This window comes from Chroicocephalus ridibundus, chromosome 8 (assembly GCF_963924245.1).
Source record: "Chroicocephalus ridibundus chromosome 8, bChrRid1.1, whole genome shotgun sequence".
Lineage (NCBI taxonomy): Eukaryota > Metazoa > Chordata > Aves > Charadriiformes > Laridae > Chroicocephalus > Chroicocephalus ridibundus.
In genome coordinates, this window is record NC_086291.1 from 13,666,912 (window position 1) to 13,679,739 (window position 12,828).

A 12,828-nucleotide genomic window follows, 5' to 3' on the forward strand; every position below is an offset into this window, starting at 1 on the left:
TTTGAACATCTGTATCAGGTATGTTTTTCATACAGGAGTGAAACACAATGTGAGGTTTGGTGAAATGCATTTGTCGTGGGGAAGGCTGCCTGGGCCGTCAAAGGGAGCGGGGGACAGCCAAAGCAGAATTGCTTTGTAGCCGCTTTAGTGGAGGAGATGATTCCTGGTATATCAGATGCTTGTGTATCTACAAAAGGGAAGCATCCTTTATTCTAACCACGAGGTCAGCTAAACTGTCTATGAAAGAAAGAGTTCAAGCTGAATATACTAAGCCCATCTAGATCACCTAGAAGAACTGAAATGGAAGAATAGCTGTAAAACCTAACATAATCTGCTGAAAGAGGAGAGAAAGCACGTGCCTTTTCAGGAGAGAAACAGCAAGTGAACTGAATGAGGGAAAAATATTTTTCAGTTGTAACCTTATACAGACATAAGATACAGCTTTTCTTTCATTTCTTTGCTTATGTGTTTTATGAACATTTGTAGCTGTATTGACTAGTTGGATGTTACAGATAAATGCACATATTTGCATTTATCTTAACCTGACTTGATTTAAGCATTATTTAAACTAATTGGAACTTTTTCTTCCCAAGGGTATAATTAAACCGTGGGCAGGGTATAGGAACACCTTAACAATATGCAAGTTTCCACGTGCGTTCTCTTCAAATGGGTCCCAATCTGAGTTGCAAGGGCCGGGTGAGAGTGTCATAACTGTCTATGAAGAAATACTGTAAAGCTTATCTTACAGTCAACTGTATCGTTTATACAAATGCCTAAAAGCTATTTATGGCAATAATACAGATAATATAAGAAAGAGTTATGTGATTACTAACAAGAAGCTCATTGTATTCATATTTACTTTCATTGCATTGCTGTATTTTTTAAAATTCATAGAAAACGTGTATTATATTTTTTATAAATCTCATTCTTTGTCTGTTGAAATAAAATTCAATGTTCTTACACACAATTCCTCAAAATATAGTGTTGTGAATTAATATAAAAACATTTGTTTTGGTTTTGCTTCATTATGCTGTTCAGTAACATATACATTTCTAGATATAAACATTTATTTTTATCAGAAAAATTCCCTATTTTTACATATTGGATTCCGGTTTCTCTGCTCGTCACATCCTTTTAGTTCAGACAGTGTGATTTTTTTTACATGCATTCTTGCTTCCACTGTCCAGCTGACCTTCCTTTCAGCATGCCCTGCTATGTAGCTGTTTTCTGTGATTTTGATACCTATTCTGCCGGTGCTATATTGAAGGGTCTCTTTACTCTTCAAGTTGTACAGCAAACTGAACCTAAAAAATTGCTTCTCTATCAGATGCTTCAAGCATCAATACCAGAAGTATGCGAGGTTCAATAAAAGTCCTTGTACCAGATCACTATGGAAACATCTCAGCTGATTATTTAATATTTTTCTGTATTTTAAAATTAGAAAACCTCAGAAACTCATGCAAGCATATTTAGAAGCAGATTTTATTAGTTCCATTTCATGACTAGTCCACTGATTTCATTGGCTTATTTAACCAAATATGATTCTTTCTGACATGAATACGCTTCAGACTATCTGGCTCTATCTTTGGATTCACAGAGTTCAGGAAGGCACCAGTTCATTTGTTTCTTCCTCTACTACAAATCAAGAAAAATTCCTTTCCAGGAAAAGCTTTAGAATGAGGTCAAGCCTAAAAGAACATGTTTATTTTTATTTTGCAGGTAGATATGTATTATTTTTTTTTACTTCATTTTAAAACCTGTTACCTTTATGATCAGGTAGATGAGACCTATTTCTAAATGGCTGGTAACAAGTCATCCAACTGGAAGATTTGCTCTAATAATGGTTGGAAAATTAATGCCAATAGCAAAAATTTCACATGCGATGGGGTACTTCGGATGAAAGATTAATGTTTTGCTTATAATTACCAATAGGTGGCCCAGGAAGTGGTAAAGGAACACAGAGTCTGAAAATAGCAGAACGTTATGGATTTAACTACATCTCAGTTGGTGAATTGTTAAGGAAGAAGATCCACAGCACAAGCAGCAATAGAAAATGGAGTCTAATTGCCAAAATAATTACTACTGGAGAACTGGCCCCTCAGGTACAGCATATCCTGTGTTAATGTTTACTTTCGAAGGATTCGTACACGCTGTATTAATACGCACCATCAAGAAAACCTCCTTTACAATATTAACTAAATAACTTCTTTTCTCTTTGAAAGGAAACAACCATAACTGAGATAAAGCAGAGATTAATGCAGATCCCTGATGAAGAGGGTATAGTGATTGACGGATTTCCCAGAGATGTTGCCCAGGCAATCTCCTTTGAGGACCAAGTAAGAGATTGTTTTTATTCTTAAAATAACTTGCATATCTCTACAATAGTTAAGCTTCTTGAAATCATCAGTAAGATTCCAAGAAACACTACATGTTGTTTCTAATTGAGCATTGTTCTTTAAATCTTTGCAAATACATAATTAGAGGTTGACAAAGGGTTATTCTTTTGGTTTACGTTATATTACGTTCTGTCTGAAGACAGACTATTTTGTAAAAAGACAATGTGATAATATAACCCATAATCAAAGCCTCAAATCCAACAATTAATATTTTTTGTTTCTTAGTGATTTAGAAAGGGGGAAGACATTATATTTTCATATCTATTTGTTCAGTCTAATCTACATTAAGAGAAACAAGCTTAAATCAATGCATATCTTCACAATGCTTTTACTCTCAAGTTTATTACGGAGCATTGAAAAGACTGGAATAAAATAAGGGTTAAAACTGCCCATGTTTTGCAAGTTTTTGTAAACCAGAAATTATGCTCTTTTTTTAGAAATGTAGATCATTTTGTTATTCTAAACTACAACTATAAGGTTTAGCCAGCTAAAACTGTATTCCTGAGTTCTATTCACATGTTGTTTTCATGTGTGTATTTTAAACGAATTTAAAAATACTTAAATTCTGTGGAAAAACAAACAGTTTATGTCATTTGCTGATCAAGCGCTGTTAACGTAACAGTTATGGTCACAAGTAAAGGTTGCAGTTTCAATGCTGAATTTTTAGAGCACCCTTCATGGAGAGCATTTCAAAGTCCTTCGCAATTGCTGGTGTACTACCATTTCTGTACTTTGAATTCTAAGTGGCATTGCCAAGACAGAAGTAACAAAAGAAAGCAGCTAATGAAGCATTTGATTAGTGTGCTTTTATAAGGTATTATTCTGGGCAAAATTTAGAAGACTGAACTGAGGAAATTAAAGGAAGCAGGCAAAATAGTTATTACAGAAAATAGCCAGTGACTGCCAGCTATATCTCCGTATAATTAACAAAAGAGAAGATTGACTATTTTATAAATGAAACAGCAGAAATTTAGGCTTAATGGTCATTTCCTTGCCTCATTTTTTATGTCCAGAATATTGTGTGATAGTGTGACTTAAGTGCATTTCTTTGTGCTATAATTTTGCGCTGATGTTGTCTTTCATGAAAGAATGGGGCATGTGAAACTGGGAGACTGACAGGAGTTAAATTAAGTACTTAGAGTTATCCGAGGATCAGATTCTCCTTCTACCATGGAAAACCAGTTAAACAACACTTGAGCACCCATCATAGGGCCCATTAGTAGTGGATGTAAATGGAAATAAATGCCATGGAAATAAATGTACAAAGGATGTACATGTTCCAACGTGCAACATCTATTTAATCCAATGGGATACGTTCAGTGTTTTATCTTGGCATTATATTTTAAAGAAATATAATATACTTCGTGTTTCTTTAAAATTCTCTGTTTAGTAAGGCATAATGCTACACACATAAGTAGGAAGGTCTTGTGGTAAGGAAAGGGGACTATCAGCAGATGTGGTACCCATCTTCCTTCACAGATTGTGGCTGACAGTAATCCATGGCATGTCAGATTATTTACATAAAATGGGCTAACATTTTTAGGCACTCAGAGATCCCTCAATGGGAAGTGCAATTGAGTTGTGGAGAATTTAGTAATTAACTGTTGTGATAATTTGTGTAGGTCTGCAATTAAAGATGCTACACAGGTGTTTTCCACAGCTTAGAAATGTTATAGCTTTCTTGTTAGCAGCGTGTAGAACAGAACAGAATTGTTCTCGTTAGCCCAAAGTGAGAAGATGAGAAATAATTAGTTAAAATTTCAGTGAAGAAAGTTTTGATTAAATAGTAAGACACTTTATAATTAGAAGATCTACTAAGCAATGGAGCAACCTTCTGAAGAAAATGGTGAAATCTCACAAAATGCAAATAGTCAAATCACATTATTCTGTAATACATTTGCCTTATTCTGACAAAGACATCCCGTGTAGAACATTGAGATCTGCTGATAAAATGTTCTGAATAAGAACTAATTGTTATCATTAATTTTGTCATGGATGAATACGTATTCTTACAGACCATTATGTGGTTATGTACCTGAAAGCAGCAGCAGTGGTTGTATGACACAAGCCATTCTAAAGGTTGCATTTAGGGAAACTGCCAAAAGATGCATGAAGTAAGAGTTACTATTTATTTAACTGCTTTCCCTCATTCATGTTCTAAAATGCAATTGTGTGCTTTTGAACAGTTACTTTACATCATTATTTGTTCCATCAAGCAGCTAGAACACTTCCGTGTTTTATGATTTAAATTACAATAATGATGGTAAGTTTGCATAAGGGTAAATAGAATGTGCTGTCTTTCTCAGTGCTTTCAGCCGTATAGGTGTATATAGAGTGGATGCCAGTGGGAGGAATGAGCAGCAGGGACAAGGGTGGCTGCTCATTTATCCTTCGTCATTGAGTGTGTTGGGATGGGTATTCATCTATAATCCCACGGAATCTTGAAATAAACAAAGAAGCATTCATTTTTAAAGTAGCATTTTCCACTGTATAGCCTTTCTTCTTTGCCCTTGTTTACACAGACAGAAACAAACTTCAAGAATATATGTAATAATACCAAAAATAAAATGTGGGGGGGAAATGTGAAGGACAAGTTATTAAACTGCATGGAAATAAAGATGAGTAATACAAGATAACTGAGAGAGTAGGTAAGGCTGGAACAGAGACTGAACAAATGTGAGGAAAATAGGAGGTCTATAAACAAACGGCTTGCAAAACCCTGTCATTATAGTTCAAGAAAGTATGTCTGGTCTTTATTAATTGTAAGAAGTCTATATTGTTTTGTTATCCATATGTTGTTCCTCTTTGTGAGGATGTGATGCAGCGGGGTCAAGAAAGTATCTGGACCCGATGTTACCTAAAGGGCCAGGAACTCAAAGCCTGGGCTAGATGGGAGCTGGCCACGGTGATCAGTGAAAGATGGACCAGGAGAGAGCCTGTACACTTTTTGGTCTAAGCCACATCATCTCCCCTTTCTCCACCAGTGCGTGTTGTGGACAGCAGATGATGAACAACTGAAAGGCAAGGCACAAAGGGCATAAAATCCATCTTGCTCCTAGACACTAATACTATAGTTCCCTGAACGCTGTTTACTGAACCTTTTTATATATATTATTATATGGTTTTCACCAGTAAGAACTGTGCTGAGTTACTGCAATGATAAACTAATTTATGTTGGAAATGGTTCCCCATATTAGTAGCAGAAAAGGAAAAGGTCAGCTAAGGTGCTGGGTTTCTCTTGCAAGCACATGTGAAAATCTGACTGTGCTGTGTTTGCAGGCATCTTTAACGTTACAATTTATTTATGCTAAAGTAGTTCCCCAGTTTTATGGCTCACATAGCTGTAACTGAGACGTGACACCGTTTGAGCTTTCATAATCTCTTCATTTTGTGAAAAAATCGAATGAATACATATATGTCTGAACTCTAGTTACAATACCTGTCCCGCATAATGTTCTAGTATAGAAATACACAATGATAATGAATTCTTGTTGAACTTCACTTGTAATTGCTCTTGGTACTACCAGGACATTTTTATCCCTTTGACTAATCCAGAAGCTGAACTTTTCTCTGGGAAAAAATGTTATTTTTAGTAAACGAGTCAAAGCAAACCAACTTATGCTAACGTTCCCAAACATAGGTATAGCTAAAAGATGACGATTTCTTCCTTACTATGTTGCCAGACTCTCTTGTGGACAGTAAGTTCTCAACGTGTTGCTAGGCAGAATTGTATTAAAACACATTGCATCTCAGTGACTAAAGTGCCTAAGATAATGCAGTGTGTCATTTGCAGTACTCACAGTATTTCTCTTCCTGCTCAGATCTAGAAACCAGAGAAACAAACACTGCTTCAAAGCAATAATGTCAATCGGGCATAAGTGGATTAAAGAGCACTTCACACATCTGAGGAATTTTACATTTGAATTAAAGCTTTTTTCCCCTCTCTTTTATTGAGTTTTGCTAATGTCACTGTTCCTATCATCCATATAGTTAGAGCGGGAAAGAAATGTTTAAGGTGGCATCAGTGATGTTTTCAGATTTTCAGCAGTGCTTGCCAACCAGCAGCAACTCTGCCATTCTGGTCACTGTCTTACACCAGCTTCATTTCCTAATGGTTAGCTACTCATTGCACCCTCATAGCCATCAGCACTGCAGTTTTCTCTGAGGTTCTCTCAGGTTTCTCTGAACTTCTTATCTGAGTTGAAATAAGGCCTTTATTTTTCTCTTTGACGACTGAATACAGGACATATAACTTCCCTTATTGGAAGTCTTGGATTGTTGCCAAATCCTGATTCTCCTGTTTCTTAATTCCAGAAAGCTGAGTCAATACTGCCAACACTTTTGATAGGGGTACTTTTAATAGAGCCCTGAAGTCACACGACTATGAGAATCTCAGCTCTCACTTTAAGACAAACTTTAAGTAGTCATGGCTGCGGAGAAAAAAATGAAAACATTAATTTTTAATGTCTTAAAAGCAATTAGAACTTCCCATTTATGTATTTGTTTCAAGTATAATTTCTGGATTTTGATATTTTTGAAATCCTTCGGTGCAGTAGTGCAGATTTAATACTGATGTATTTAGCCTTTCAGTTTGAGCCTAGGCATAAAGCCGTCCTAAACCACAAATTTCTAAGGTATCTATGATCTCTGCTGAGTGCAAATAGTAGAAAGGTGTTTAGATTCCAAGCACACATTCGAAAATGCCAGGGAGAAAATGGTTTATTTACCATTAACCTGCCAGCTTGAAATTCAGCAAGTCACCTACAATACCAGCGTGCTCAAGCATGCTAAATATCTTCCTCTCCCGTAACACTGCAATGAAATGCCTCTGACTGGTGTATTGAACTCAAATGACTTGTGAAGAAGAAACTGCAGTTTGACTTTCTGTGCAGTCTCTCACATGGCAATAAGTTTTTACCCTTCCCAGGAGAAGCAATTTCTCACTTCAGTATTTTCCAGTTAATTCAATGACTGGGTTGGTTTAGGGTTTTTTCCCACTTTCAGTCATTCATGCATAACTTTCCTCCTGATTTCAGTAATTCCTTCACCAACATTAACCCTGTTAGTTTCAATAGAGTAAGTACAGATGAAATTTGCTTAAATACATTAATTGTAAATTTTGTTACCAGCAGAATGAAATGTGGAATAGGTATTAAAATTAATGAATATTCATTAATGAATATAATTTAATTCCCTGATAAAAAAGAAAGACTATTTTTGTAGAAATTATCTTAAAAATATTTTTGCATTCTACGGCCTGGGTGACAAGACTACATTTGAAGAAGTAAAATCATAATTTATATAATAAACAGAGGCAGTAAATTGTATCTGATTCTTTGTTTAAAATATCCTTAAGAATATTCATAAATGCACTACACCTACAAAGAATAATTAGTTCATCTTGGCTGGGATTTGAGTTAACTTTTTAACTCCCAAATAATATCCCTTATGAAAATTATTGTGGGAATTAATTGTGCTAAAGTAGAATGAGCTATGTAGATGGAACAATACAGGATGCTGGGAAAAACTGACTTGTCTTCTCACAGCCTCACAGGCTAAGGACAGCGGTCCTGTTCCTCCAAGTCTGAGACTTAAACCTCCAAGCAGAAATGATGCCTGCAGTCCCCTCGAAGTTTGACACAGGTGTCTGTGGCCAGCTGACCTATGGCACTCTGACTGCCAAGCTCATGTGCTGCAAAGAGGGTCTCAAAGAAAACCTGCTCTGTCACTGGCCGAGACTGTGGGCTCCAGAAAAACTAGTAAAATGAATGCAACCTTCTGCTGAATCTTCTTAAGGGGAAAGTATCTGTTCTTTGCAGTGGGTTTTTGTTCTGATACAGGTATTTTTTCTGCATCATCATCATCTATGTGTCTTTTTCATTTCGTTGCCTCCTTAACTTCTGTCTCCGTTCTCCCAAATCTCCACCTCACTGTTCCAGGCTGATAAGCCTCAGGTACAGTCCCCTACTGTATATATGTACCCAGTCATCTGTATGAGGAGCAGGAGGGCTAGCACATCAGCAGTCTGCATTGCAGTGGTTCCTCTCATTCCTTCTCTTTGGCCCTGTGGGTTTAACTTTGTTTTCTTAAAGCCAAGCCTGAGCAGGAAGCTTGTGGAATGGTCTTACTGTCTGTCTTCTCCTCTGGAAGCTAGAGCACTCTCCTGGGAAAGGCAAGCAGTGGTCAATTTTCTGCTGCATAAGAGACCCTAGACTTCAGGTGTCCTGTTTTTCTGCACAAGGGTTCTTCTCTGCTAACTAAATGAGCCAAAGGAGGGCGCATCCATTGGTAGTCCTTAACCCATAGGAGAGGACCTCATGTTCTGAATTGAGAGTGGATGGAGGTGTCTGCCGAGCAATTCTGAACCAGAGGTCTGCTTAGACCTTTCTTTGTAGCATTAGTGTTTGCAGCTGGGGATTCCTATCACCTTGTCGCCCTACACAGGTGAAAATCTGAATCACTTCTCCCTAAAGACACCTGCCTCCTCAATCAATTATATGGGGACCTAATTATGTAGTCTGGGCAATTTGCTGGAAGCTGACTTCTGGACAGTGTGAATACAGTTCAAAAACAGTTACCAGAAAAAATTTTGTTGGCAGGATTCGTTCTTTGACAACATGATCCATGATTTTGCTTTTCTAAACCAAGAAAAAAATACACAAACAGTCTAGTAACCCAGCAGAGATGGAAGTATAAAAAGCAAATCAGTAATTACAAGGGAGAGCACCCATACAATGGACATAAACTAGCTTGCTAGTAACCTTTACCAATTAGAATAAAATGCACTGTTAAATTAATGACGATTGTTCATGAGCTGTCAGTTAAGTTTTCTCAGGAGTGTCTAGTAGAACATACCAGGAATTAAGAAACAGAGCATTTTCATCTTTTGCCTAATGAGGAATAATGAGAGAGAGTGTAATCATCTAATTTCTAGCAAACAACTACACTACTCTCACTAACAAGAGGAGATGTAGAAAATATCCCCAGAGAGAAGAGAGCGTCTTTCCCCTTATACTGCTTTATGTCAATAACACCACCAACTTGCATGCAGTTACTCTCAATTTACTCCTTGTTCCAGCTTAGGAAGGAGATTCAGACCCAAAGAGAGTAGGACTTACTTACTAGTAAATACTATTCTAAAAAATGAGAGGATGTACCCACCAATTTTATTCTGAGTTGATGCCATATGCTCTTTGTCTCATTTAAAATTCAGACAGTTGTGAATTACCAGAAGCCTGTCTGTTCCCATAGGCAAAGATTCTCCCTTCTGCTGAGCTCCAGTTAGTAAATAGACAAATTCACTTCCCTGAACCCCACAGTGCTTCCTCACATGCGTTTCTGTACGTGAATAAGACCCTCTACCTTCAGTACAAGATGAGTGTGTTGTGGGAAATCAGCATGAAGGAATGCAGTTCTGTCTGTGTGGGTTCTGTATACCTTTTCTAAAAGCTGAGTCTCAGAATAAAACTTATTCCCTAGTCATAAAACTCCAAGCAATTAGTTCTGAGTTAAAAAAATAGGTTTGTTTTCAAATGAGTCATAAAAAAACCTTTTCCTTTGTTAGGAGAAAGCAATTTGTACTCATATTTACGTAGGAGAACTAGATATGTTTCCTCAGAAGTAATCCCAGATATCCATATGTTCACACTAGCCTGTTATATTCTAACTTAAAGTATTTATAAACACATCTTGCCGGCAGGTGCAATTGAGGCAAGTGGAAGCAGAATGGTTCATGAAAACAGGAGTAAAATATCGATAGCATTTCAAGGGTTTACCCTGAAGGCTGTAAATGTATGTAGGAGAAATATATTAAGTACTATTAGATCTGTACACCTATGGATATAGAAGAGATGTTACCCTTTTGTGCATCAAAACCAAGCAGAGGCTTGTGTTTATTAAGTGGTTTTCAGCTACTTCCTGATGATAAAGATGTGTATTCTGCAGGTAAAAGATGAATTCACAGAGGCATCACATAATCAGAACCTGCTTTGTATTCCTACCTCAAATGTGCTTGAATCACTTTTTTTTTCCACTTCAAAAAACCTTTTATACAATACTTCATTTGAAACTAGGCTTCTTGAACAGAGAATTTTAAACCACTGTTTTCACTGACTTCTTATTTCTGAGTGAAATGTATTTCAAATTACAATAGCCAGTATCAGAAAAAGATAGTTTCAGTTCGCAGGATTCTGATACTGTCTTCTGTGTTGTTGCTGTTACTAGTCAAAAAATTAAGACCACCACCACTACTCAGCTTCTGTAGAGAACCTTCTGTTTCAAGAAGCAATAGGAAATAATTAAAAGCTAATTAATTAATTTTCCACAGTAATTACGGTGTTGTACCGCATTATTATCCTCATTTTAGAACTAGAAAAAAAAAAATTAGGCCCAGGGCATGCTTTCCCATTTTCTTAAGAAGGAACTGACCTCTGAAACCAGTGCAGTTTGTGGGAACTAGGCAGGTGAGAACCTGCATACGTGATGGTGTCTTGGTGGCTTTCAGATCTTTCCCTTCATGTGGGGCTGCACTGACTCAGTCACAGTTTCTTTAAAGAACTGAGACTGACTGTGGAAAGCTCCACTCCCATGTCTGTGTGAAACAGGAGACTTTCCCTTTGTCTCCTTCCTCTTTTTCCTCCAGCACTAGTAATTTAATGAGAGATCTGTTTATTGTAAGTACTCTTCTGTAAGGTTTGATTCTATATGTGAATTTATGTGATATGCAAAAGCTTAGGTCCTACACTTGAGGAGGTCTAGTATGACTTCCCAGATCTGAGTACATGTTAGATGCTAGTCCTGAAGATGTTTGGGAGTGAGCGTTGAAAGTGAGGAGAAGGCCAGCTATAGCTTGGAGCATCTAGAGGTTTCATGCCATTTTTCTTCACTATTATTAGGATCCACAGAAATGGAAATACTAAATAAAACTACTCACTTGTATAAACTCCTTTTATCCTTCACTTTAGTAGACCCCTGACTTGCAGGTATAATTTCTGAGTCCCTGTGTAATGTATGTTAGGAAGCTCCAATAAGCCAGATGTCCACACTGGGACTTGAGATGTCTCTGTGCTCAGTCTGCTGCAATGTGCATCAGCCATTCCCTTTCAGGAGGCAGAGTTCCATGACCCAAAAGACTTCGAAATCTGTAGCATTTTTTTCCAGAATCTGTGTCATTATTTGGATTTCTTTACTACTGTATGCTCTTTAAATTCCCCACTTCTGATTCCTCATTATGTGTCCACTACTAATCAACCTTAATTTAACAGAGCTACCTTTAATAATGTCCATGTTGCATGGGAATCTGAACACAGAAACTTACTTTCATAGTCTTTCATATGAATAATTATGTGCCTTAAAGCTATTATGTGGTAGTAAAATTAACTGTTATAAGTAATTCATCCCCTGAAAGGACAGAATAACTATCAATTATTTATTTAAAATAGTCTGAAAAGGGGGGAAAAGTTACTCTTTATGTTGACGTTGAGGTATGTGTGTCAGAGGTAGGACACTGGCAGTTACTTAAAAAAAATAGATTACAAGGTTAATTGTTTCAAAATCTAATAGATACTCATTAAAAATTACCAGATTTCGTATTTTTGGGTTTGGTTTGTAGTTTTTTTCCTCATGTCTCAAACCAAAAATTTGATTTTCTTTAAAATGCTCTTTAATTTTCTGTAATGATAAAGAGGCCACCATCTTGCTTGCCAGTGCTTCTTATCAGACTGTCCTGTATTGTTTGAAAATGGCTCTGCTTTTTAGCCGCTTTCTACTTCCTCATCTCCATATCCTAGTCTGTCAGTGACCTCCTTTGTAAAGGCTAATGACCATCATCCCAGTTTTAAAAAGTTGTATTTGTTTCTTTTGACTTCAGAAGAACCTTTTTGTGCTCAGACTGGCAGGAGAAAAGGCCAGACTGTACTTCAGGTTGTATTCCCTCAAATGACACAGCTAGACAGGACTTTTTAAAAAAAACTTGGTTATTAATTTTCAGATGTCCACTTGTGAATTCTGAAGTATTCCATCTAGTATGTGGTTGTCTTTAGGCAATTTAACGTCTTTGGCTCAAGGGACCTAGATAGAGAATTTAGAAGCATAATTGGTTTGTTCTGCCCTCAATAGCAATGTATAATGAACATAAAGATATAAATCAGTTCCTTCTTTACACAGGAGAATACATGTAGATGTTTTGGTCATGCTTTTGTATAGCTCAAATTTGACTATCAAATTTACAAAGCTGAACAAAGACAAAATTTTTCCATAGATAGGAAACATGAGAAAAATGTCTATTTAGCATTCTTGAGCATCCACCGTCATTTGTAATGTAACTAGATGATGTCATTTCTAGAATAGTAAGCTAATTTTTTTACTAATATTAGTTAAAATTGAAGTATGAACTTTTTAGATCAGGTACGTAAAGACAGCAGAAATAACTGTG

The 12,828-nt window shown here is 36.7% G+C and overlaps 1 protein-coding gene across 1 annotated transcript in view; it reads left to right on the forward strand.

The window, feature by feature from the left end:
• AK5 (adenylate kinase 5) overlaps window positions 1-12,828 on the forward strand; it is a 96,810-nt gene that overhangs the window by 7,615 nt on the left and 76,367 nt on the right. Inside the window, exons 4-5 of the mRNA XM_063342932.1 lie at window positions 1,933-2,102; window positions 2,223-2,336. Of these exons, the coding sequence (XP_063199002.1) occupies window positions 1,933-2,102; window positions 2,223-2,336 (284 nt within the window). The remainder of the gene's footprint in view (window positions 1-1,932; window positions 2,103-2,222; window positions 2,337-12,828) is intronic.